The sequence below is a fragment of the Ahaetulla prasina genome, chromosome 1 (assembly GCF_028640845.1).
Source record: "Ahaetulla prasina isolate Xishuangbanna chromosome 1, ASM2864084v1, whole genome shotgun sequence".
NCBI lineage: Eukaryota > Metazoa > Chordata > Lepidosauria > Squamata > Colubridae > Ahaetulla > Ahaetulla prasina.
The window spans coordinates 303,598,394-303,626,299 of NC_080539.1; the positions used below are offsets into that span (position 1 = coordinate 303,598,394).

Below are 27,906 nucleotides of genomic sequence, written 5' to 3' on the forward strand. Positions count from 1 at the left end.
AGCAACCTGACCCTAACGATAGCCCTGGATGAGGCTAGGGCACACGAGATGTCCACCAAAGCGGCTGAAACCTTGCAAAGCCAAACACACCGAATTCCTCAGCGAAAGCGACACCAGTCCACAGCGAGGAGATCCAGGCGGAATGGGAAGGCAAAGATGAGTAAGAGGTTTTCCAAACCGGGAAACCGGAGAGAAGCGACCGTGACGAGTGTGTGAGTTGCGGAGGCCAACACCAGTGACAGAACTGCTGTTTTAAAGATGCCATTTGTTGAAGGTGTGAAAAGAAAGGGCACCTAGCTCAAGTTTGTCGAGCTACCCAACAATGCCTCCAAAAATTCAGGGCTGAATTCAAACCGGCCTATCAGCAAAACCCCAGTTCTGCGAGACGATCAGCGATTGGGCCATTCAAAAAAGGCGCAAAATCAAACCACACAACTGTATAAGTGGGCCACGCATCAACACGACTGGAGAAAAAGATATTCACAAGGACCTGCATAGAAGGAGTATCGTGTAAAATGGAGGTGGACACCGGATCATCAATTACAATTATGTCCTGGGACACGATTACCAAGAATATTCCAAGAATTGCAAAGTGCCAACTGCAGCCTCAGAAGCTGAGAGTACAAGACTACCAGGGAAACCGGATCCCTGTCCGAGGTACCACTACGGTTCGAGTTAGGTATGGACGGTTCAACAAATCTCTACCGATCACCATAGTTGATGGAAACCTGCCCAGCTTGCTGGGTCTCGATTGGTTCCGAGCCCTGGGAATTGGCATCACCGGAGTTCACAGCGTCGGCGGCGACCTAAAGGAGGAGCTGTTGCAGGAGTTTGAGGACGTCTTCCAGGACAGCCTGGGCAAGTATGTGGGGACTCCCATTTCGTTTAATTTAGACCCACAAGTAGCCCTGATTAGACTGAAGGCGAGGAGGGTTCTGTTTGCACTAAAGCCCAAGATTGATAAAGAGCTAGACAAATTAGTAAATCAGGGCATCCTAGTCCCAGTTTTTGCCTGTTGTTCTCTGCTGGGATCACAATAAACTAAAGAGCTGTTGTCACTTGTATGGTCTCCTGCCTCTTCATTGCCCGAACTTAACAGTGCATATGCTCTCAGTGTACATAAAAGAAAAGATCATCAAGAATTCTAAGGTGATAGGAAACAATCAATATCAATATAAATCCTAAGAATACGAGCAACAAAGTTACAGTCATACAGCCATAAGTGGAAGGAGATGAGTGGTGGGAACGATGAGAAGATTAATAATAGTGCAGACTTAGTACTAGTTTGACAGTGTTGAGGGACTTATTTGTTTAGCTGAGTGATGCGTTCTGGTTTTCTGGAAGGTACTGAAAATCATCCCAACAATGAATAATAGTCAAACTTTTAGTTACATTAATTCTATTTAGTGAGGGTTGGGGAATGCTGTGATTTATTGATGAGTGGGGTGCATTGTACAGCCATCGTAAAGAATTCTGCTGATCCGGACAGTTCGGAAAAGTAAAGTAAAATATATAAATAAATACATTCTTATTGTGTATGTGCGTTCGTGCGTGTATGTACGTACGATAACACCTCGCAAACGCCGCAACGCTCTTGTCATCTTGAATTATTATGTCACGAATCCAAACTTCCGGGGAGGCGGTTGTTTGGCAGGAAAGGTAAAACCCCGCCGCTGCTAAAGTTGCCCAAACTCTGGAAGAACAAGCTTTACCGAGAGGGAAGAAAGTGAAAGGGGACTCCTGCCGCCTCCCTCTCTCAGTCTCTGCCGCTGAAGCTTCCCCGCTGAAGCCCAGCGCGCCAGCCAGAGCGGACCCGCACTTGCTCGGCTCGAAACCACGCCCCCCCCGCCTCCCCGTCGGCGCCTGGAGTCCTTGGCCGCGAAGTGGATCGAGAACCGCCAGATTCCGAAGACGGAGGCGATCCAGGTCTCGTCATGTTCCGCCAAACGCTGTTGGGTCGGCTGCCTCCCCGAATGTTGCCCCTCGTTGCCGCAGCCCTCCTCGAAGGGAAGGAAAGGAAAGAAACTGGCCTCTATCACTGGCGGGTAATGTGGGCTGTGATGAGACGGGCAGCTTTTCCCAAGCAGAAGTCAGCGCACTGACTTAAGAAATTGACGGCCGCGTCAGTTTCTTTCTTTCTTTCTTTCTTTCTTTCTTTCTTTCTTTCTTTCTTTCTTTCTTTCTTTCTTTCTTTCTTTCTTCCTTCCTTCCTTCCTTCCTTCCTTCCTTCCTTCCTTCCTTCCTTCCTTCCCACCCTCCTCCGCTTTTTTTAAAGTTGAAGGACAAGGAAAAACTGAGGTAGTTTGAGAGAAAAGCAATAAACCTTTAGGAGCAAGTAAAGGCTTAAAAAAAAAAAATCCGGGAGAGTGGATCATAACGCAGCCGGTCTCGTTTTGGCTTCGCGCTTTGTGCGAACTCACTTTTTATCTTCGCCGAAGGTTGAGCCTTGAAGAAATTGGGTTGATCCCATTCCTCTTTTTTGGCGAGCGAGTTACGGGAGCTCAGCCGTAGACTCTTCACACCAAACAGATCGGCTGCTTCTTTAGTTGATCAGGTTTTGTTCTAAAGGTATAATCTTTACATCTAAAGATTGGTCTTCAGAATTTAAAAATATTTCTGGAGAATTACATCTGATGCAAATTGCATAATGACTGCTGTTGAAGTCAGCGTGTCCAAACCTGACTTTGACTCTTCTGCAGCCTCCACTTGTTTATAATTTACAGCCCGTGTATTTTGAATATTTCCTTATGTTTTTGTTAGATAAATTGGGAAGTTTCATAATCCTTCATAATGCATAATGTTCAGTACATATTTCCTTTTTTTAATGCTGACTTCAATGAAAGCTACTCCTAGCCAATAGTTTTTAAGGCAGATTCCACCATAAGTTGCTGCTGGCCTGCCAGTTTGGCCAGTATCAACGCCATTCTTCTCAGTGGATGGCTGGGCACCGAAAGGAGCCCCTGGTCTATTTGCTATTCCCAATGAAGGGAATGAAATTGAGACATGAAATGGGGGTAAGGAGGTTTATCTTTTTTCAGATCTTTCCCAGGATCATAAACGTGTTAACATTACAAAAACAATAGGAAGATTTCCACCTACCGTATCTGGTAGTGTTCAGTATTATTTCGATAAAATGATTGAGTAATCATAACTTTCACTGTAAACAGTATACAAATGGCAAAGTGTCCCTTAGGTTAAGACTGACTTTCAATGATTGAATGAATAGAAGTATCCTTAAAGTTTTCTTAACAGCAGTAAAGGATTGGTTTGCCACTGACTTTTTCAAAGTTCCCGTCTAGCTTCAGAGTCTCCCATCCTGATACCAGTGTGGTCCAACTATGCTTACCTTTGCTGGTGTGGAAGGGATTACTTAAATCTGGAAGGATTTCTACCTGCTTAAGCAAACTCTTGAAAGAAGTAAAATAGATATGGTAAAATATAAACAGAATTACTGACAGGAAAGTAAATAATGAATGCATGGCCATGAGCAATGTTCATGACTATTGCAATATGCCTTATAAATGTCCTTGCCTGGGAATTTAAATAAGTGGATTTTAGAAACCTTTGAAGGATATGTACCCACTTGATCTATTTCTGTTTAGCATGTGTTTAAACTTTGGATGGTGTTAGGTAAAAATAGCAGGGGATTAATATTGAAAATACATCCATGTGTGTTATTTTCTACGGAGAGGTCAATAAGATAATTAAGGTCACCAGATATAGCAGTCCTTCCATGTTAATATTTGGACTAATTATTTTTGCAGCGTGAAAAGCACCCTTATTACAATCTCACTGTAAAAGTCCTCAGAGCCAGGAACATTAAAGGAACAGATTTATGTAAGTATCTGGAGATGTTTAGTTTTTCATTTGGATGTACCTTTATAATATATTTGATAGAAAACCAACTGTGATCAGGGATGAACAGTTCCTTAAATCAGTAGTCCTAGTCATAGCCAATATTGAGGGATAAGTATTTTCCATGGATTTCACAGCTGTTGTGTGACCTCAGGAAAAGGCAAAGCTTTTTAAAGAAGGATTAAGAGGTGTACCATGTTTGCCATGTGTGTGTCTGTGTCTTTGAATCAGTTTTTAATTTTCTGGCAATTGTCTGCAATGGTCTTGACAAGGTGTTCAAAAGTGATTTGCCACTGCCTACTTCCAAAGTTCTGAGAGAAAGTTAGTGGCCCAAGATCACACAGCTGGCTTTGTGGCTAAGGCAGGATTAGAACTCACAGTCTCCCAGTTTCTAGCTTGATGCCTTAACCACTACAATCAAACTGGCTCTCTGTTTATTTTTTGGGTAGTCTATACCTGCTCTGAAAGCTTTCTTTTGGCATATGATCTGAAGTGTTGTATAGGACCATGATGGCGAACCTATGGCAAGCGTGCCACAGGTGGCATGCGGAGCCATTTCTGCGGGCATGCAAGCTGTTGCCCTAGGTTAGCATGCTAGCCAGCTGATTTTTGGATGCGTGCATGCTGGCCAGCTGATTTTTGGGTCTCTGCCGTACATGTGGGAGACACATGCACACGCCCCTCCTCTTCCAGGAGTCTCCACGTGGCCGTTTTGGATGCCAGGTAAGTACAGGGCTCGCGTGGAGGTTCTGGGAGAGCGAAAAAGGAGCCTACCAGACAGTCCAGAAATGGGCCATTTCGGGCCTCCGGAGGTCCTCTGGAGGTCCTTCAGAGGTCCAGCGGATGCCATTTTTGCTCCTGGAAGCTCCAGGAAAGCTTCCAGAGCCTGTGGAGGGTGAAAAACGGGCCTCCCGGAAGTCCAGAAATGGGCTGTTTCCAGCCTCCGGAGGATTCAGGGAGGCCTGCTAGGCCCAAAAAGGGGCACGGAGGTTCACAGATGCCTGCGCAGGGTGGTGGGGAGCACGTGAGGGTGGTGTTGTACATGCCTGTGCAGAGGGTCAGGGCAGCGTGGGGGAATTACACATGCATTCGCAGGGTGGTGGTGTATGCATGGGGGTTATTGCATTATGGGTGTGGGCACACATGCTATCGTGCGCACTTGCGCTTTTGGCACCTGAGGAAAAAAAGGTTAGCCATCACTGGTATAGGAATAGGGAAGCATTTATAGTGTGAGAATTGGTTGAACATGAAGGACTTCAGATACCATATACAGGAATAAGCATCATTATTCTCCTTTAAACTTAGTCTGGAACTTGAATATGGTGTAATCACCAAGAGACAGCCCGGCTCAAAGCTATCTTTATCTTTAATTTTCAAAAAGAAGTGCTAGGTCATAACTCTTTCTGGGAGTCCTGTCCCTTATACAGAGATCCACCCCCACCCAGTGATGATGAGGGGCTGGCTATGATGTTCCTTTTCTTTTAGGATGTTCACACATTGTATACTTTTTAAAAACTTTTTTTTAAAGCTATGCCTTTTCCTGTAAGAATAATCTGACATTTAAATACTGCAAAAATGTACCTAAATACGGAATGAAGTTAATAAGTAAAAAGAAAGAAAAATGTAAATATGCTTTATATAAGTTTGACTACTTAAATATGCCTTTTTCTGATGCTCAGTATAAGCCATGGTGAATAAATGATAAATAGTTTTTTTCCCTGTAACAATAGAGTCGCAGTATGAAACAATATTTGTATGTGACTACTAAACATGAGAATTTCAAAGAATATATTTTAAACATTTAAGAAAATACTCCATTTTTCCATTCTACCTATTAAGAAATTACTCAATGTGGCTTAGAATATACAGAAAACATAAAAGCAAGTTCAATACTAGTGAAAAGCAGTAGCAAAAGCAAGGGACCTATAATTATGAGTGAATAAATTAAATTAATATAACCAATGCTTAATTAAGGAGAATTATTTTCTATTGTTAGTCGAATACAGCTGATGAGGAAAACAAAATACTGTAATTGATTGGATTCAAAACTTTTGAAAGGTCCACTAGAAGCAAAAGAGAAGTAGAATTCTCTCCTTTTCTAGTTTCTGGAAAATATAATCTTACGGGATTCCAAAACTAAGCTTTAATCTAAATTGAACAAAATCCGGACAAGTGTGATCAAGAAATTAATGAAAATTGAATCACCATCTTCTTAAACATCATTCGCAAATAGAATGTGACTGCAAGTGATTTAAAATGGGATTTGAAGAGTTATCAGTTTTCAACTATCCTTTTAGACTGGTCTGTATAAATTAGGAAGGACCAAATGTAAAAGTAGATGACTTTCTTAATTTAACAATCCTGTCCATATCTCTCCTTTTCATTTAGTGTCCAAAGCTGACTGCTATGTGGAATTGCGTCTGCCAACTGCATCACCTGTTATTTATCGAACTCGAGTTATTGACAACTCCAGTGATCCAGAATGGAATGAAACTTTTCAGTACAGGATACACGACGCAATCAAAGTAAAGGATTCCACTCTTGAAATGGAACAATAAATAGAAGGAAAAAAAACTTATATTTTTGGAAACCAAAAAAAGGCCTAATAGAAAATCACATATCACTCCTCTGGCTTTGGTCTCTTGTGGCTGTTTCTCACATTCATTTTTCTGTTACAAAGTTCTCTTGGTGCATGTCATGAGCCATTATAACTAAGTCAGATAATCCTGATAGGTCATGGCTGTTCTTAAAAGCAGAAGAAAGAATCAGAATCAGAATTTGGCCTGTTTATCCTGGCAAAATTCATCCGGTGTTACGCATACTCTGTCACCATCTCTTATTGGCCTCATGATTTCAACTTTCATCTTAGTCCAAGTGCAAAACCACCTTACATAAGTGCAAATCCACCTAAACAAGGGAGAAGAATCTATAGCATATTGTGTCTTTTAGAAAAAAAATTAACAGAAAAGTTATTTAACACACATTTAGGTTCACATTCTGTTAGCATTATAGACTATCATGATATAATCAATTAACTTAAGACTTCAATTTTTGCTACAAACCAGAAACAACAAAACATTTTGTAAAGGACAACTTCCCTAGTTCACCTCTTTAAACATATTGTACCCTACTGCAGATAATCAGGTTGCCGTGCAGTTAACATAGGAAAGCTTGCCTACTTCTAAGTAGGACCTATAATGCAGAAATGCAGTAATTATGATTTAATTAGTTTTTTATTTTTATCCACTCCTACTTATCAAATTATGTACCTGTGGAGTGGGCTGGCATGTTAAAATATGTTCTATTAAAAACCCCAAATCTATAATGGAGTATGTAAAACTGGCAATTTGTATGTTTTTGAAACTCAAAACATTTTACTTTTTTTCCCTGGAGCATCATACTGTACTGTCCTTAATGCACAACATTTTTCTCTACTTGTTACCTTTTGCCCTCTGTTTTTTTTTAGAACACTATTGAACTGACTCTGTTTGATGAAGATGTTCTTATAAGTGATGAGCTTACTTCCGTCGTGTTTGATGTTACAGGGATTCAGGCTGGCCATTCACTGAAAAACACTTTCAAGCTAAAAGAGGTTAGGTTTTTTTTGTTGCTCAGTGCATTAAAAAGTCAGGTTTAAACTTGATTTTGCTTCTGAATACTTAATATAGGCTATGACTAATGAATATTTTAATCCTCACATTAGCTGTCTTCCTCCTATAGCAGGGAGCAATCTATAGCTGAATAATGTAATTTTTTAATGAGTTTTGATGCTTGGAGAACCAAATGGGATCCGTCAATTTGGATGTTCATTTGCACTATTTGGAAATTATGGAGCCCTGCCTACTCTCTATTGTTGGGAGAGCTCATGGGTTGATTTAATTTTCAAGGAATATAAAACTGGAAACAATGGAGTGGTGGGTTGCTCCCGGTTCTGCCTGGTTCTTGCGAACGGGTAGTAATGGCTGCGGGAGGCTCCCCACCCCGACGTCATCACTGACGATCTGCGCAGAAGCGTGCATGCTCCCATTGCGAACCGGTAGTAAAGGTAAGTGGAACCCACCCCTGAAACAAGATCTTCTTTACTATGTGAAGTTTATTTGCACTTTTTATTAACTTTGCAATTGATGTTGCACAATATATTTGGCAACAAATATATATATATATATATATTGTTTTACTGAAACCTTGTTTTATCAAATTTATTTTAACGTCTGGATCAGAGCAGCCTGTGAAAATTATGTTAAGAATTGTATCTAGTCCTTTAGTCTAATGTATTATTATTATTATTATTTACTTTATTCATTAAAAATGAAACTCAGTCAACTGAACATTCAAAAATACATCACAAATAGCATTGACTGATGCTAATGGTTGATACGGGTTGCTGCCAGCATCCTAGGTATCAACCAAGTTGTTGTTGTTGTTGTTGTTGTTGTTATTATATAGTAATATAATATCTATTTATCTCCAGGATAAGGAAGAATTGGATGTAGAATTTTTTATAGAGAAAAGGTAAGGACTGTTGTATTTTGCAACCACACAGTCTAGAGTTCTAAATTGGGAAGTGCTCTAATAAATTCATTTATGCATCTAAAAGATTATAGGACTAATTAATTTTGAGGTTTTTCAAGTATCTTGTGGTTTCCCTCCCTGAAAGGTGTTTAAGCACACAACCTTTATAAAATAGAATTGTGAAGTGATGCCGCACTTGTAAACAGAAATACTGATGTGTTACTTTATTGGATAGGAACAGTTTCTGTGAAGAAGAAGCTCCTAATATCAAACCAAAGTACCTTGTTGAAATAAATTGGCTTTGTTTTGATCTCTGCCAAAACAGATTGGTGAAGCAAATCCTGACTGATCTGTACAGGCTTAGTTAAAAAAAAAATCAGTGTTTGCCAAAGTAAAATAATAGGGCACAAATGCTTATTAACAATACTTTGATGTTGTCTGTGCAGATAAAACTTTGTGGAAAAAAAAATATTATGGTTCTTTCCTCTTCAGAGGCAAAAAGAGCAACATCTTGTTTATAAATGGTATAAACCATATTGGTCCATTCATAGAAAACAATCTTAAGGTTTCACTTCTGCTGATCCTCAATATGCAATATTTGCAATTTTTTAAAAAAATGTTAATGGCAAAACATCTGCAGGAAATTAAAGACTAGAATTTTGGACTACAGTGTCTCTCATGTATCCTGGCTGGGACTTAATGGAGTTATAGTATCATTCATGGAAAACAACTATCATAATCTTGAGCAGTGGTGGGATTCAATTTTTTTTACTACCGGTTCTTTGGGTGTGGCTTGGTGGGCATGGCATGACATGGTGGGCATGGCAGGGGAAGGTTACTGTAAAATCTCCATTCCCACCCCACTCCAAGGGAAGGGTAAAATCTCCATTCCCTCCCCACTCCAGGGGAATGATACTGCAAAATCCCCATTTCCTCCCGATCAGCTGGGACTCGGGAGGCAGAGAATAGATGGGAGCAGGGCCAACCAGAGGTGGTATTTACCAGTTTTCCAAACTACTCAAAATTTCTGCTACTGGTTCTCCAGAACTGGTCAGAACCTGCTGAATACCACTTCTGATCTTGAGATATAAATTAAAGAGCTCAAAATGTAACAGAATAATTCATGTAAAATATTTTTTTGCTGTTCATGATAATACTTTTATATTCATAGTTCTGATCCTCCTGGTGAAATTATCACAAATGGGGTCCTGGTGGTAAGTCTCTAATAAATTGGGGTAGTGCCTACTTTATAATTATCATTTTTTTGTGGCATTGTAAAGTTAGGGCTTGTAGACTTAACAGTAGAATATTTCTCAAATTCAAAGCATTCTTCATCTGCTGCAGCTATTAAAATCTTTTGTTAAGCACTCTGAAATGTATAAAATTCATAGTAGGAGTATTTATTGTCATTGACAAAGAAAAACCTGTAATTTTAATAAAGCATGACAGAACAGTAAATTGATTACAAAAATCCTCTCCAGTTTTTTCATATCTCCATATAATCTCTTCTAGATTGATTTGTCTGTTTTGGAAAACTTCTGTATTAATAATAATAAAAAAACCTTTATTTGAATAGTCATTACACTTAGAATGATATCCTCATTAAGCTCAACAGACTCAACTGCCACAAAACATAACATGAAAACCATTGCTCTATAAATGAATTTTCCAAGTAACTGAATTATATTTCACACAGACACAGATGTAAATATCCTTTTCTTTGAAATGAATGTTATTTTAGTAGGCTTTTTCCAAATGCAAAGCATTGGATTGTGTTACCTGTGTCAGATAGCTATTTTTTTTGAAGTGCAAAAAACATGAGAACAGTAAACATTATTTCCAGTGATCTTTAAATATAATTAATTAGCTAGCCAGTGGAAAAACACACTTAGTTTACATTCCCAAACATGACAATTCAAACTATTCTTTCTGCATTAATTATTCTAGAACTTAATCGAATGGAGATCCAGTTTCCAAAACCAATATTCATTACTCATTATTTCTTTCCACATAGGCTTATCCTTGCCTTTACTTGCAAGGGAGAATTACCAATGATCAGAATACAAAGATGAGAGAACAAGGTAGGGCTGTTTTATTATGTTTTCTCTTTCCTCATAATTTTCTGATAAATAATTCATTATTCTGCTTGTATCTAGGGACTTAGTGAATTAATACAGGTGCAGCACTTTAAATGAAGGGAAATTCAAGTGTGGTAATTCTAAAAAAGAACAGTGGAATCAGATCAAATGAAGTATAATTATATTGGTTACGACGAGTTTTCTCAGACTAAAAGAAAGCTGAGGTATGAATGAATGTAGGTGTAGGAAAGGTGTAAGAAAGAGAAAACAACTTGTGCTCAGTTTTGTGGATATGTGAAATTTTCTTTTGAATCAAAGTTATGTTTGTTTCAGTGGGCTTCTTCTGTTTATATGTATGATGTAACTGGGTGAGTCTGGATGAATTTCTTCCCTAAAATTTCCATCATGTTGCTTCTCCTCCAATCTGTAAGATAGAGATAATCTTATTTTTCTATTTTACTTTGCATGGATGTGTGGTCTTCTTCGATAATTTATTTTCCTTTCCAGTTGATGTATTCCCCTGGTCTACCATTTAGGAATTAATGAAATGTTATATAAAAATGGAAGAGAGATGATAATCCATTTATTTGAGAGAAAACATTAAAATTTACAAGTGTAATTCTATTTTTTCTTGATTATAATACTATTGTAAAGAAAAGTTAATTAACAGAATTAGCTTCTAGCTTAAATTTAAATAAAGTTTCTTTATTTCAAATACAATGAAAATTTTAATTCATAAGTTGTCTGTTATATATTTTATGAATTAATGTTCTGTATAATGTAACAGAATGCCTCAGGAAGTCTTTCTCAATCTTTTTATCCTGAAGGAATATTATTTGAAATAATATTCAGGTTGCAGGGAACCCTGAATAAAAATGTTTATAGTCTAGCCTTGTGGTGGAATATAGTCTGGATTCCCAGGAGAGAGGGATTGCATTCCAGAGGACCAATAGACGGCAAAGTTTAGATTGAGAGAGTTTGGTTGAGAGAAAGAGGGTCAAGATATCTCCTCTCTAGACGTTCTTAGAGTATATCTTTAATGATGCAAGTAGTTGCTTTAGTTTGGCAAGATTTCTGTCTATATGTGAAAGCTACTCAGAAGAAACATTGCATGTCTTTCTTGTTTTTGGAATCTGACAATCCTGTTTTTCCCCTCAATTATATATATATCTATATTCTAAATTCTTACTGTCATTTTAGAAAGCAGTCAGTTCAGGCTTTCACTTCCTGGATCTTATGAGAAACAGTTAAGTGAGCCATGCAAGCCAAACTCCGATATGGCCTGTGGGATCCCACTTGTCTTTCACATAGGCAAACAGATGTGCTCAGAATTGAGTGTGGAGCTGGAAAGAACTATTACAGTCTTTCAGGTGAGAAACAGACTGCACATTCAGTTTTTAGGATGCTTACAAACATGCTTTCCATATGAAATATGCTGTGTCTGTTTTCAGGATGGAGTGAGTCCTGAATTGGAAGAACATAGTACTGTTCTTGGATCAGGGACTATTCCATTGAATTTTCTACCTCTGGGAAAGGAAGTTGATATAACTGTACCACTTGGAAAGGTAACATTTTTTTTCTATTATAATGTATTTCATAGATTGTAACACCTAGTCAGCAATTCATTCATTCATTCATTTATCAAATTTATGTGACTTTGCCAATAAAATAAATAAAAATAAATAAAAAGCTTATTTTAAAAAAAATCTAATAGCATAAAGCACACATAAATCTATTGTCATTCTGGCCCCAGCTCCTGGAGAAAAGCTAGGCCAACAAAGCCTTTTGTAAAATTAATGACTGAATCAGTGTTTTTTTTCTTCCTTGTAACCTCTTTCAGAATGTCTTGTCTTTCCTTTTAGGGACTAAGTGTGGATCTAAAAGTGAAAGCTGAAGAAATGTGAGTGAATCCTCCTTTGCAGATGGGTGCTGGCTTGTACTTACAAACATTCCTTGGACATTTCTTTGACTTCATTTTCAATTATTATTATTTTTTTGGAATTACAGCTGTAAATCAAAGAAAAGTCGCTAGGAGCCAAGCAACCTTTACCTTTAAATTATTATTAAAATTTCTCAATGTCACTTCTTTGCTTGTCGGATAGATTTTCTGATAGATCAATAGATAGATCAATAGACAGATAGGTATCCCCTTTCGCTTCCCTCTTTTCACTCTCTCTCTGTTTCTAATGTCCTGTGTATATGCTTTTCACTTTGTTTTTTTCCCGCCTTTTGATCATGGTCATGATTTAGTTTTAGGATTTTTACACAAGACCTTTGAGCTTTTTGTCTTCTGATAATCCACAAAGTGGGATTTCTCATTTTTTATTTACATGTATTTTTGCTGCTTAAGAATCTTATCCAAAATGAAATCTTATTTCTAATAGTTTTGGTCACAATTCAGTTCCAAATTTTTAAAGTTAGAATGATATACTGTAACACATTGCAAATAGTTGCTGTCAACTTGGAGTATTTGTTAATGTTGTTCTTTCACTAAAAGTGTTTATATGATTTTATTTGGCCTAACACAATAGTGGATTGGAGTGACTATTACTTGATTTAATTCACTATTATCTATCAGCTGGATTTAGGACCAGGGATCTTTATTTATAAATTTCCCATTTTCTAAATTGAGAAATAATTGAGAGATCTTTCTCCAGTGGTACTGCATGGAGTATAAAACTTTTAAAACAGACATTCTCATTTCCTTGCCTCTTTTTAACACTACTCTCTAAACTAGCACCAAGGATCTTGATGTACGTCTTGGTTTTGATCTTTGTAAAGAAGAGCGAGAATTTTTGGAAAAAAGAAAGAAAATCGTATCTAAAGGATTAAACAGCATACTCAAATTGAGAGAGGACCTCAGTAACAATGAGGTATGTCACTTAATCAGAATTAGTGAAATATGTATACTCATTTATTATTACATATAGTTTAAGTGAGACACTGTCTCTCAAAAATACTACTTTTTGTAAAAGTTTTCAAAGATCTATCATACTATTTTAATAAGAGGTGTCTTCACTGACTTTTACATAATAATTTGAGCTTTCTCCCCCTCTCCTTTTTTCTCAAGGTACCTGTTGTAGCAGTCCTTGGATCTGGGGGAGGCATAAGAGCACTGTCATCATTTTATGGAAGTTTGCTTGGTCTCCAGCAGCTAAATCTTCTGGATTCTATTACATATCTTTCTGGAATTTCTGGTTCTACATGGTATGTATCTATGGTAGGTATTTCTTATATTGAAACTATAATAACAATATATTGTTTTGATCTTTGGAGCATTTGCTAAAATCATGTTTCACCTTACTGCTTGAACAATGATTCTCCTGTATTTTCTCATTTTGGAGGCCAATGGTATGATGGATAATATGATGCCCATAAATATCATGTCAGATAGCATGACTTGGAGAGCCCATAAATGGTAAAAATCAGGGATGGGCAATTAATTTCCCCAAAGGGCCACATGAGAATCTGTGACTGATTTGGAGGGCTGCTGCTCTGCCTCCCCCACCTCCCTGGGTGCTGCTGCCCTGCTGCTGCTGCTACCTCTTACATATTTTGTATGTTATGAATATATCACAAATACAATTTAAGTTATGAATATAGAGGGCTGGTAATACAACCATAATTAGCCTTTTCATGAACTCACTGGGAAACTCACGTTGCTGGAATGTGTGTTCTACTGATAAGGAAAGATGCTGAGTGTGTGTATGAATGATTTATTGTTGGTGATACCAGGTGGGCGTATGAATGTAGTGGCTTGCGCTTTTCATGGAGTCGTGAAACAGGGAGTAAGAATGCGAAGTTCCTGAGAAGACAGGGGCAATATGTACCATGCACATGAATTCAGAGTAAACAAGCTGGGTATAAAGAAATGACTAGAATAAACCCAGACCCCTGAAGTTCGAGATGACTATTGTTGGAGCAGGGGACACTCTGCTTCCCAGCCTACTCTAACACAGCCTGATCACCTGTATTGAGAGTGTATGTGTGAATGTGTAGCCTAGTTGGGCAACAATACTTAACGGCAAGCTGAGTAGCCTTGTTGAGCATAGTAACCTGAATAGGCTTGTGGAGCCTTCTTGGAACTGTTGAAAGACATCCTCTATCTCCAGTCCACAACACAGTCCTTTCAACAAGAAGGCTCCACAGTCATTTGCACTACTCAGGTGACCCCGACGACACAGATAGGCCTCCAGGTGGCCTCAACAACTCTCTAAAGAATGTAAATGACCAGCTGTCTGCAAGGAGGATAGATCCTTCCATTCCCCACCATCCAGTCAGATCTGAAGAAGCTTCCTGGATGAGAAGCGAAACGTCTTCAAAGAAAAAATAGAAAGTCTAGTTGCCTCTTGAAAAAGCACTTTTGGGACAATAAGACATGGGGATTCCCCCCCTCCCATGAGAAGTTTTGGACTTGGGAAACATGTTTTCAGTTATACTTAAATTATTTTCCTGCACTGTTTCAAAGTGTACCCATCTAATGCTAAAGACCTGAATCAAAATAAAAAAACACACACACTCCTTAATGCCAGTCATACACTAGACCTGGCAAGGACATGGTTTTAATATATAGTAAAAATTGAGTCATAGATGTTTTTCAGAAGCTCAATAGCAAACAAAGCAAATACAGGTATATCAACAAAAAATTAAAATATGTCTGGATTAATTTTATTTCCTCTTAAGAATTTTAGGAGTAGCCTTTCAGCTTGGACATTACTCTTCAGGAGTGTTTTTTTAAAAAAGGCATTTGTATCTCTCCAGGATTTCTATTTTTATCTATTAAATACCGGTAGCTAAGCTCTATGCTGTTGTATTGAATTTGTCATCAATTTTTTTGTAGGTGTTTATCAGTATTGTATCAAGACCACGAATGGTCACAGAAGGATCTCAGGCATCCAATTAGCAATGCCCAGGATAAAATATCCAGCAGTAAAGTAGCAGCTTTTTCCTCAGAGCATATGAAGTACTATTTCCAAGAATTGAATGCTATGGAAAATGCTGGGCGGAAAGTATCTTTCACTGATCTGTGGGGCCTTATTGTTGAGTACTTCCTGCAACAGAAGGTGAGGCTTATAAATTTGGAATCTTTATTATTTACCTTCTTAGAAGACTTAGTGTTTTAAATTCCTTCAGATTTGTTCCTGCTTGTACCATACTTATACTCTTTTCTCCTTGAAATCCTAAAACAAACAGAGATTCTAGTAATTGCTTATTTTAAAAACACTAATCTCAGGTATTAGTCCAATTCTGAATTGAATAGTTAAATGATTGAAGGCAGGATGTAGAACATGAATATGTGGAAAAAACAGTTTTTGCCTTGGACTGTGTTTCTTCTTTTGAGGCAAGACTTTGTCTCTACATGCCCATAGAGGATAGAACAAGATAGATGGAACAAGGCTTTCTCTTTGAGCACTGCGTGTTGAAAAGCTGCAGATTTTCATTAGACACATTTTGCTGCTTTACTTATAAATGTAGAAAATATTGCAAAGCCACTGCTAACTCTCCAGACACTTTTTCTATCTAAAGGAATATTAATAGAGAACTGTGGCTTTCTATCTAAATCCAAACAAGTGCTGACCATTGGTTGAGAAGAGTCCTGTGCAGAGGCACTATTACGAGCAACACATCATTCTAATTGGACCTTCATGTCTGGACCTGATTTTTTATGCCTGACCATCTAATCAGTAGAAACGTATTGGGTGTATCTTGTTCTCTTATTGAGAATGTAGGTGTCTAATGTGTAAGCATAAGGTATGAGCTCTAACTTCACTGCAAAAATGATATATCCTGTGATTCATTTCTTTGGTTTAGGAAGACCAGTCAAAACTGTCTGATCAGCAGGAAGCTGTGAAATATGGGCAGAATCCCTACCCAATCTATGCAGCTGTAAATGTGAGGCCCAATATTCGTGGTGATGACTTTGCAGGTATAATAAGGCAGGTGTATTTCTTTCTTATAAAACCTGGGGCAGATTTTATCTTCTACGACAGGGCTGTCAAACTCACAGCCCATGGGCCGGATACATCATGCTCTGGCCACTCCCACACCCGGTTTAGCGAAGGGGGAAAAAGTCACGATATGTCATGTGACACTGCTGTGACAACGCGAGTTTGACACCCCTGTTCTAGGTTGTCTTTAGAATTAGCAGTTTTGTAACAGTTGCACAATATTTCATAGTGGCCTTGTTTTATAATTTTTATTCTAATGATCATGTGAATGTAAAGACTGGACTTTTGGCTTGAATGGGAAAACAATGATTTTGCTTATTGTTTTCAGTATGCTGGTGTTTTTCTTTTTAGAGTGGTGTGAGTTCACACCATATGAGGTTGGATTCCGCAAATATGGTGCTTTTATTCGAACAGAAGATTTTGATAGTGAGTTTTTCATGGGACGACTGATTAAGAAGCATCCTGAGCCCAGGATCTGCTATTTGCAGGGTATGTATTTCAGAGCTTACTGTACTTAATCCAAAGACAAATATATTCATAAAGTTTTCTTATAAAGCTTTACTTCTGGCTCAGAGGAGTTTTATTGAATAACTTTTTCTAGGATTAGATAGTTCAAATTGAAAAAAATATATCTTTGCAGATCATATTGGCAATGATACAGATTTGTTTGCTATTAAACTTTTTTTATTATGGGCATTATAACAAAGAAACCTCTGACAACATAGTCTTATCTGCACTCCTGATAATATGTATATTGTATGTTGATCTTTTATGGGTGAGTGAATTCATAATTCTTTTTAAGAGTTGGCAAGAAGTATCTCTTTTAGCTCCATAATTGAAATACTAACTTTCTCTGAGGCTTAACCTTAGAAATACTTGTCAATATATCTAGCATATCCTTGGCCAATTGACATTCTGTATCCTTCATTTATCCCTAAATGATATTTTTTAGTCCTGAGCTAGGTTCATACACAGCATTAAGCCATGATGTGGTTTATTTTATTTCATCTTATAAATAAGCTATAGTTAAAATAAACCATGGGTTAGTACAGTGTGTGGAAACTAGCATAATATTAAAATCTGAAGGCTGAACTCATTCCAACTATAGCCTCTGAATACTTTTAGCACTTCACCAGCTATTTTAAATTATCCTTTATCACCCTGCTAAATTTAAATAAACCAGAAATCATTTTCACATTTCCACATTGTTTTATAACAGCACAATAGCCACATGTTTCTAATGGCCAGGATAGTAAATAGATGCTTTGTTTGAGAATAAAAACAATTTGTTTGAAGTAGAAGTTTCATCTCAAGCACTAGTGAAACTTGCATAAAGTATTTCTTATTTGATTTTAAAACTCTCCTTTATTAAACAAAATAAAATCAAATATGTGAAGTTGATGAGAGTTGTAATTCCAATATTTGGAGAATGAAATTGAGGGAAGGATATTAAAATTATACAGCTGTCGGGGTAAATCTCAGATAGAAACTAATTCTTTATATCACTTTTTAAAGCTTGAATGTTTCACTTTTAATAATAATAGCTGCTGGCAGACTTTTTGCTATCTCTTAATCAATACAATACAGCATATTGTATTATGGTGTAATACAATGCAGAAAGTGTAATCTGCATTTATTTTTGAAGTGTAAACATGGTGCACTAGGATACATAATCTTTGAAAGTAACCAAGCAGCTAGTTACATCCAGTGTCAGCCATTAAAATTATTTTTAAAGTCAATTACTGAAAACACAATGTATTATATTTGTTAGTTTATCTCTGTCCCTTTGAAATAACCTTGCATGATAACTCTTGAAGTTTCAGAAAGACATGCATATTAAATTAAAGTCTAGTTCACAGTGCCACTTACAACATGCCTCGGTCCAAACCGTTTTGTGTACTCTATAGGGATGTGGGGAAGTGCCTTTGCTGCTAGTTTGGATGATGTCTGTCTGAAGGTTGTTGGCTCAGGATTCAGCTTTCTGGAAACATTGGGAGATGTAGTCAAAGTAATTGGTAAGTAAGGCCAATTTGCATACTAATTAATACTGTAATGCTAGCTTTTTCATAACTATGACTTTGCCATGGACATGGGCTGATATGAATGATCCAAGCAGAGTGAGGCATATACCTATGAAATAGCTTCCTTTCTGTCAAGTAATCCAAGTAATCCAAATGGAGCTTGCTCCCACCTAAGCAGTTCTGGGCTTATGATTTTGAGAAGAACAGAACTGCTGCTCTAAATAATTGCTCCCATGTTTGTTTTCTAACAATCCCACCTTTATTATTTTTATACATAATTCAACATAATAATAACTCAGGAACATACCTAATACTCCTTCCTTCTCCTATTTACCTCACAACAATAACCCTATGAGGTGAGTTGGGCTGAGAGACATGACTGACCCAAAGTTACCCAACTGGCTTTCATGCCTAAGGCAGGACTATTGAGGAACTGAATTCTAGCCTGATGTCTTAATCACTAGATGAAACTGTTAATTTTGTTTCTTTTTATTTAATATAATTCTTGAAAAACTGCTCCTCCTTCTATCCTTCTACCTCTAAATCCCGCACCCCACCTTGCTACCCAATACACAGGTGAAAGTTGACATGTTCATTATTTATTCTTCACTATTTTTTTTCTTGAATTTTTGGGTTATAATTTTGTTATAAAATGTTTTTCTCACATTTTACCTCTCAGAGGACTTTTACTCCTTTTTTTTTTTTTTTTTACAATTGGCCAAAGTGTGTATGTGTGTTGGGGGAACGTTGAAAATTTGGTTCCAACTCTTAAGCTACTTGGGGAAAGATATTGCCTTCCTAAACCCAGAAATTGCTGATCCCTGCTTATGTCGATGGCAATGGCAATAACAACAGCACTTATACACTGCTTCACAGTATTTTACAGCCCTCTCTAAGCAGTTTACAGAGTCAGCCTATTGCCCCCAACAATCTGGTTCCTCTTTTACCAATCTTGGAAGGATGGAAGGCTGAGTCAACCTTGAACCGGTCAGGATCAAACCCAGAAACTGCCAATCCCTGTTTGGATGATGCAGCTAAAATCCAGTTGTTGCAGTCCCTCATAAAAATCCTCATATTAGTTCAAGAAGAGGGCCGTGATTCCTCACATCCTGGACATAAACTGTTTCAACTCCTACCATCAAAATGACGCTATAGAGCATTGCACACCAAAACAACAAGACACAAGAACAGTTTTTTCCCGAAGGCCATCACTCTGCTAAACAAATAATTCCCTCAACACTGTCAAACTATTTACTAAATCTACACTACTATTAATCTTCTCATCGTTTTCATCACCAATCTCTTTCCACTTATGACTCTATGACTGTAACTTTTTGTTGCTATCATTAAGGGTTAAATTGCAACCTATGACCATCATTTGTGTTGTAAATGTTGTACCTTTGATGAAGGTATTTTTTTTCCTTTTTCTTTTATGTACACTGAGAGCATATGCACCAAAATAAATTCCTTGTGTGTCCAATCACACTTGGCCAATACATTCTATTCTATTCTATTCTATTCTATTCTATTCTATTCTATTCTATTCTATTCTATTCTATTCTATTCTATTCTATATATGTTGCTTTTCTATCAGCTTTCTCAGTACTACGAGGAATGTATCTTATTCAACAATAAGAATATACTGTTTTAGTAACAATAAATACATGTGTTAATAATAAATAAATACGTTTTAGTAAGATATTCAAGAATATAGTAGCCTTTAGCTTTGATTCTTCTTAGAAGCTTAGTGGATCTGCTAAACTTCCAAGTCCAGATGAGATCAGAAAATGATTTGCTCACCAAAATCATTATAAGGGACCAAAAGATGTAACTAGTGTTCATAATAGTTGAAATACCTGATTAATTATTAATCTCTTACAGGGTAGATGCAATAAGTAGATTTAAACTGTTTAACCATATTTGGTATTGTCTGTGACTGCAGATGACAGTCGACGATTCCATTTCCGGGATCCTATGAGGTTGAAGACACGTCTGGTTATACCAGGTGGACCCTTATTACAGATTTTCCAGGACTTCTTCAAGTCTCGTGTAACTGCTGGTGAAACATTTAATTTCATGCAAGGCTTATACCTCCACAGAGATTATATCAGTCTCAAAAAGTTTGTCATCTCAAAAGGTAATTTTGGATTAGCAAGCTTCCATAGGTTTGTGGTGTAAAAATTATGTTTTGGGTATATTTGTGTATGAATGGAAGGAAGAGAGCAATCTGAATAACACAAGGTTTTCAAATTAAATATTAATTACATGCACATTAGGCAAATCATCTTAATGAGATAATTTAGCCTGTTACACCATCCCAATGTAAATATTTTTCATTCAGTTCTAAAATATTTTAGATTACATTGAAGGTTGTAGTTTTTGTGCCATTTCATTGTTAAGACTAAAGTATATTGCTTTTTCCCCCCCTCAGAAACACACTTAGATGCTTTTCCTAACATGTTGACTCCGATGGAAGAGAATCTTTACTTGGTAGATGGTGGTTTTTCTATCAATTCTCCCTTTCCATTGCTAATTCAGCCAGAAAGAGATGTTGACGTGATTTTGTCATTTAATTATTCTTGGGAAGCACCATTTGAGGTAAGATATATAAGTACAAAATGAATTTTTCTTTGTTCTGGTCTCTGTGTGAAATTTCCATCCATACCATCTCAAAGTCCATCTTCCTTCAGGATGCTAATTTTATTTTACATGTATATTAATTTGAGTTAAAGTTAGTACACATAGTCCTTGACTTACAACAGTCATTTAATGATTGTTCAAAGTTACAAAAGCACTGACAAAAGTGACTTATGACCGTTTTTCACAGTTATGACCACTCCAGCATCCTCATGATCATGTGATAAAAATTCAGATGCTTAGCAACTAGTTCATATTTATGACCGTTGCTGTATCCCAAGGTCATGTGATCACCTTTTGCAACCTTCTGACAAGCAAAGTCAATAGGGAAGCCAGATTCACTTAACAACCAAATTACTAACTTATCAACAGTGATTCACTTCATACTGGCCAGAAAGTTTGTAAAATAGGCAAAATTCGCAACAAAAGTCTCACTTAACAACAGAAATTTTGGGCTCAATTATGGTCATAAGTTGAGGACTACATATATATATATATATATATATGTGTATATATATATATATATATATATATATATATATATATGTGTATATATATATATATATATATATATATATATATATGTATGTAGGTCTTTGGTTATTCGGGTTTTCTCCCGCATAAAATTGGAAGTGTCTTGGCGACGTTTCAACGAAGTCTCATTCGTCATCTTCAGGCTTCAGCTTCGTGCTTCTGGGAGCAATGTGTGATTGCAGCTGTTTAACTGCTAGTGGGGGTTTGAACTGATTGGGTGGGAGCTTGGCTTCCAATTTTATGCGGGAGAAAACCTGAATAACCAAAGACCTACATATAAACACCCGTGAAAACCTCAGAAAACAAATATATATATACATGGCATAGGGCCGGGTTATCTACGGGACCGCCTACTGCTACCGAATACCTCTCATCGACCCGTGCGCTCTCACAGGGAGGGACTCCTCAGGGTGCCGTCAGCGAGGCAATGTCGTCTGGTGGCGCCCAGGGGGAGGGCCTTCTCTGTGGGGGCTCCCACCCTCTGGAACGAACTGCCCCCGGGACTTCGTCAACTTCCGGACCTTCGGACCTTCCGCCGTGAGCTCAAAACATACTTATTTCATTGCGCAGGACTGAGTTAGGTTTTAATTAATGGGTTTTAAGTGGGGTTTTATTTTTTATATTTTTAATTATTTTAATTGTTAGGCTTTATAATAAGTTTTTTAATTGTTTTTTAGATTGTATTTATCTGTTTTTTTAGATGCCTGTAAACCGCCCTGAGTCCTGTGGGAGATAGGGCGGTATATAAATTTGAACAATAAATAAATAAATAAATATATATATAACATTTTGAGTTGCACTTATTTTTTCAAAAAAACTTAATTGAACAGTGTAAGAAAAATAAAGAAATAGAAAATAACAGCTATTTATAAGAGAAAAGAATAGCATTAGGTGAATAAACCCGAGATATATAGATACCATTAAAGACATTTTTTATTTCATGGAATGATTAAAAGTATATTATATTGGGAGGAAAGGATGAATATTTTTACTGTTTTAAAAACCTGAAAATCACTATTAAACTGTAATCATAATACAAGTAACAGGAATAGTGGATGATAAATTATGTCCATTGTACTAATTTTCATCTTTTAATAATATTATTTATAATATACTTTTAATTAATTTTCTAAATTAAAAAGTCTCATAAAACCAAAATATTAAGACTTCCAGAGAGCATACCCAAATTTTGAATGTGGTAGAAATCCATATATTAAATGGCTTCCCACTTAAATTAAATTCAGTGTTAGATTTTCTGTTAAGATGTAGATATGTTCTAGACATTGAAGTCTAGTTCCAGAATTTAGCCATTCTTCCTGCCCAGTAAGATGCATGAAGTATCTTTGTAGCATTAGACATGTACATAGCTGGTTCAGTATACTTTGTAGGAATATATGCTTTAATGAAACTTATTCAGAACATTGCAAATTTTAAAAAGTCTTTAATAATTATTTTAAAACTGCATGACTACAGATCTTGGAGTTAACTGAAAAATACTGTAGAGAACGGGACATCCCTTTTCCACAAATAATTTTTAATAAAGAAGATGAAGAAAGTCCTAAGGAATGTTACCTGTTTATGGATGCTGAGAATCCAAAAGCTCCCATAGTCCTTCACTTCCCTCTGGTTAATGATACATTCCGTAAATACAAAATGCCAGGTATGAAATTTTTAAATTTTTATTGTATCTTTGCACTTTGATGTGGCCCGAGGGCTAATCAATAAAACTGATGTAATATAATGTATCTTGCTATAAATTATAGCAGAACGTTAGTTTGGTTGAATATTTTGAATTTAGACATTGATTTTGTCATAAATTCGTTGTACAAAACATCAAAAGCTCTCTATTTGGATGAAGAAATAAACTGGGTGTCATCACAGCATTCTTTTATAAAAGTGCAAATTTGCAAATCAAATCCAAGTAGATTATTCTTATGTAAGAAGACACTAATTTTACACACACTCACACTCAAATGTGTGTTATTAAATGTTATTAAATCTTATATGAATAAGGGTCTCATAATTATGGATTTACTATTTCAGCTGTTAATTAATGAGACGGTATAGCATATATTCATGGTGGCCCCATGATCATGAAAGAGTCTTTGGATGACTCTGGTTCCTTCCACTAAGAATCAGAGATGAGCACCACTTCATTGTGTTGGGACATGACAGGATAGGGAAACTTATACCTTTTTTAGTTAATTAATGAGATGTTGCAAAGCAACATCTTTCAATCTTTGATATTCAACTGATATTGGAGTGTAGTCCCTATGATTCCATCTTCACTATGCTGATTTGAAATAAAAATTGTAGTTCAATATTTGCGGAATTGAGGTGATGAAAGGCTGCTCTAAAAGCACCCGTATTTGCACATTATAAAGGATCTATCTGTAAGGTCCTGCCTCTCCTTCCCGTTCAAGAAAGTAGAACTCTTGAAACATCATATTTCAAAAGGATTGTTTTATTGAGTAGAAAGTGATAGCAGAACAAAGGCAAAGCAGACTCTAAATCCCCTCAGGCCATACAGTTAGAAATAAGACATTAGAAACCCTTCCCTCCAGTCAGATGTGGATTCAGCCAATCCACAAGTCTGAAGATGTTGTTGCAACGGCTGTCCTGAGAACTAGATAAGGCAGCATTCCCAGGGTTGTCTTCCGCTAGCTTCATAGTGAAACAATCCACATAACCCTCTCCCCTTAATACATTCCACAAAAGGTGAGAAAAACCCAAAGCGGCCAGGCGCCAGGATAAAGGTAATAAAATAGCAGCTGTCAAAGGAAATAGGAAGAGGATACATTCAAGGGTCTTCCCCGCAACCCCCCAGTTGTATGGCAGTATCATTTTACTGACACTATCCCATATACCTTTTAACATTGTGAACAAATTTGTTCTATAAAGCGGAACTACATATGGGACACAGAGCAGGGGTAAAATCTAGTTACCTTCCCAACCGGTTCAGAAGTGCACGCACCATGTGCGTGCCGACCCTCTGTGTATGCGCAAACCCTTCTGTGCATGTGCAGAGGGTAAAAAAACAGGTTGACAACTGGGCAGGCGGAGCCTCGCGCCACCATTGTTATTGGTTCTCTGAACCATTGCCTGCCATTGCTATTGAACTGGTCTGAACCAGGAGCATTTCACCCCTGACACAGGGGAATTGCTTCCTTACAAATAATGATGTTAAGAGCTTTTTCACAGGGGTGTTTTATAAATGAAATGTACTTGTACTGTGTTTTAATCAGGCACATCATTGTCTTGTTCCACTTCGCTTAAACATGGTTGTGAATTGAAAGATAGATCTAAGCATTGATAATATCCCCCTCTCAGAGCACAGCTAACATTTAATGCTCACAGAGTATATATTCTTCCCTCCATTATTTCCAGGAATAGAACGTGAATCAGACGAGGAAAAGACTTTTGCTGATTTTCAAATTGAAGGAAAAGATTCACCATACAGGACATTCAACTTTACCTACACATCTGATGAATTTGAGAGACTAGTACAATTGAATTGCTATAATGTCCTTAACAACATGGATGCTATTTTGAAAGCATTAAGACTGGGTTTAAGCAAACGAAAACAAAAAGCAGGACCTAAGTGCATCTTTGAAAACTTACTGTGAATGAATTTCAGTTCTTTATGGAAGATTTAAGAAGGCCTAAATCCATTGGAGTAAAGGGTGCTTTTATATATTGAAGAAAATCCAGAGACATATGTCAGCTGCAGTTAATTATTGGGTAGATGTACAGTGAATTTTTCAGCCATAGTTTATTTAAAAGTCTACTAGAAGTTCATTTAAGATATTTCTTTACTCATGTGATCTATGGAGTCTTGTTTTCTAATGAATTGGGTGTTAAACTCTAATGAAAAAGTTTCTGGTTTCCTGAGCTTCCCATGATCAAAAGAGTCTCAACATCTAGAAAGAGTGCAGAGAAGAGCAACAAAGATGATTAGGGGACTGGAGGATAAAACATATGAAGAACGGTTGCAGGAACTGGGTATGTCTAGTTTAACAAAAAGAAGGACTAGGGGAGACATGATAGCTGTGTTCCAATATCTTAGGGGCTGCCACAAAGAAGAGGGAGTCGGGCTGTTCTCCAAAGCACCTGAGGGTAGAACAAGAAGCAATGGGTGGAAACTGGTCAAAGAAAGAAGCAACTTAGAACTAAGGAGAAATTTCCTGACAGTTAGAACAATTAATAAGTGGAACGACTTGCCTTCAGAAGTTGTGAATGCTCCAACACTGGAAATTTTTAAGAAAATGTTGGATAACCATCTGACTGAGATGGTGTAGGGTTTCCTGCCTGGGCAGGGGGTTGGACTAGAAGGCCTCCAAGGTCCCTTCCAACTCTGATGTTATGTTATGTTATGTTAAAATGTGAAGAAAACTAGGTGCTGAATTAAATTTATTTTTTATTTTATAACTGAAAAAGGTTCTTCCAAAAGTTACCTTTCCCCCCCTCCCAAGATAGCAGAGGCAGACTTTTAGCTGAACTCTGCAACTTACGTTTTTTAATTAAGAAAAGAGTAGAAATTTATTTTGTTTTAATTATCTCAGAAGTTATATTTTGGTATAAAGCTATATTTTATAAAAAACATTAGCTTTCAGTGCCCACTCTTACATAGGTAGCTATCTCCTGAGAGAATGATGTGACATGGGTGGTGAGGTGGGGGGAAAGAAGAAAAGTTTGCAGTCTAGCTTTGGACAAACCAACCTAAGGAAAGCCTTGAAACAGTTATAAATTGATTTGGTTCCAGAACAGGACTGTGTGCCATTAAAAATAAAGAGAAAATGGACTGGCAAGACCCTACTTGAAAAACAGAAAGGCTGTGCTGAAGATTGCATGCATTTCTGTTATTTTTCCTGTAGGGGAACAGTAATTCTTTAGTAGGAAGAAGAAGAAAAATGTTATTTGAATTAAATGTTTTACTCTTTACTGTGCATTTTGTTTAAGGCAGTTTTAATGGTTAGCAAATCCTATGAAACTATGAATAGTCAAATTATGGTTGTGATTTGTGGTGATGCTATTTATGTCAGCTTAAGGAGTACAATTAGTATTCTTTGAAGATGGAAATGTTTCAAACATTCATCCTGTCAAGTGTAATTTTGCAGGTGGTTATTTTAACCAATTTTTGATTCTTAAAAACCATTGGGAAAGAAATCTTGACACTTTTCTTGAAATTACAGGAATTGACGATTTTGCTTTTCATAAGAAGCCTTATTTCATGTTTTCCACAAAGATTTGTTCCTTTTGTTACTGAAACAGTACTTTTTCTACCTAATAAAATTATTTTTTTATATGCCAAATTGTAATTGTGAACTTTTGGTGAATTTGAATTTTCATTCAGTTGATTTATGTCAGAGTTGTACAGTCTGAAACCTTAATCCTGCAAGCGGCTTGAGGGCAATGTGTTAAATACTTCTGAATTATGCTAATTATATTTGATTTTAATGAAATGTAAATCAGATTTTGTTTTTGTCTGAGTTCCACCCGATAGATTTTGGAATAGGGCAGCAAACCAATCACAAGCCAAGTGAATATTTTTTCACTGAGAAAAAGCTGAGCATCCTTGATGTATTTTGAAAACTATCCTAACTGCAGCTTTTAATGACTGTATTCACCTTTGTCAATAATAGACATTACTGTTCAGGTATGCTGGCCTGCGACCCAGTGAGATTTCGGCACCTGAGGCTGTGAACAAATACCATTTTTACTCAATCAATAGTTTGACTTGGTGAATCTTAAATTGGAACAAGCAGATAGTTAATGCAAAAAATAAAAAATAAACTTTATTAAAACTGGGGGAGGGACACTTTTTACACTGCCGTGCTAAACATTTCTCCATCCATTCACGAGTTGGCAGAAAACTATAGCAACATAGAGTCATGTTGCCAGTTCTATCCTGCCTGTATTGTTTTTATTCTGATACAGTCCTGACTTCTGCCTGCTCCCAAAGTATGTTCCATGCCCCAGGGACTTGTAATTCAAGAACTAGTTTCCCTTCAGTCAGGAAGAACATGGCCTGTACTGAATCTCACTGCTTAGTGACCTGTCAGGGAATTTAATAGGTGTGGCAACTGCTAACAACAGCAAGAGTAAAACAGCAAAATAATATGTTCTCAGATGCCATCATATGTTTTACTTGCTCCAGCCCACTGTTTTGCCTTCTTGGGTGTGAATTAATTCATTTTTATACATTTAAATATTCATATTGTCTTTAAGTGTTTATGCAGTTTTATTTTATACAGTTCTTTGTAGCTTACCCTATTCAACAAAGGATACAAACTGATTTACAGTCAAACAAAATAGTCAAAA

General features: G+C 36.9%; 1 protein-coding gene across 1 annotated transcript; it reads left to right on the forward strand.

The window, feature by feature from the left end:
• Nucleotides 1–1,397: 1,397 nt before the first annotated feature.
• Nucleotides 1,398–26,988, forward strand: PLA2G4F (phospholipase A2 group IVF). Its single transcript, XM_058162018.1, has 20 exons — nucleotides 1,398–2,045; nucleotides 3,765–3,837; nucleotides 6,244–6,380; nucleotides 7,322–7,447; nucleotides 8,327–8,367; nucleotides 9,539–9,581; nucleotides 10,382–10,448; nucleotides 11,646–11,815; nucleotides 11,897–12,010; nucleotides 12,308–12,345; nucleotides 13,183–13,318; nucleotides 13,516–13,652; nucleotides 15,286–15,508; nucleotides 16,257–16,371; nucleotides 16,745–16,882; nucleotides 18,301–18,408; nucleotides 20,357–20,551; nucleotides 20,846–21,012; nucleotides 23,059–23,245; nucleotides 24,973–26,988. The coding sequence occupies exons 1-20, from the start codon at nucleotides 1,935–1,937 to the stop codon at nucleotides 25,209–25,211; spliced, it is 2,565 nt and encodes an 854-aa protein (XP_058018001.1). The 5' UTR covers nucleotides 1,398–1,934; the 3' UTR covers nucleotides 25,212–26,988.
• The last annotated feature ends 918 nt before the right edge of the window (nucleotides 26,989–27,906 follow it).

Bases quoted from the DNA above. Each gene is read 5' to 3' on its own strand.
- PLA2G4F (XM_058162018.1), top strand. From the start codon at position 1,935: ATGTTCCGCCAAACGCTGTTGGGTCGGCTGCCTCCCCGAATGTTGCCC. The intron at 2,046-3,764 runs GTAATGTGGGCT...TTATTTTTGCAG, and splicing joins CTGGCCTCTATCACTGGCGG to CGTGAAAAGCACCCTTATTA. The intron at 16,883-18,300 runs GTATGTATTTCA...TGTACTCTATAG, and splicing joins CAGGATCTGCTATTTGCAGG to GGATGTGGGGAAGTGCCTTT.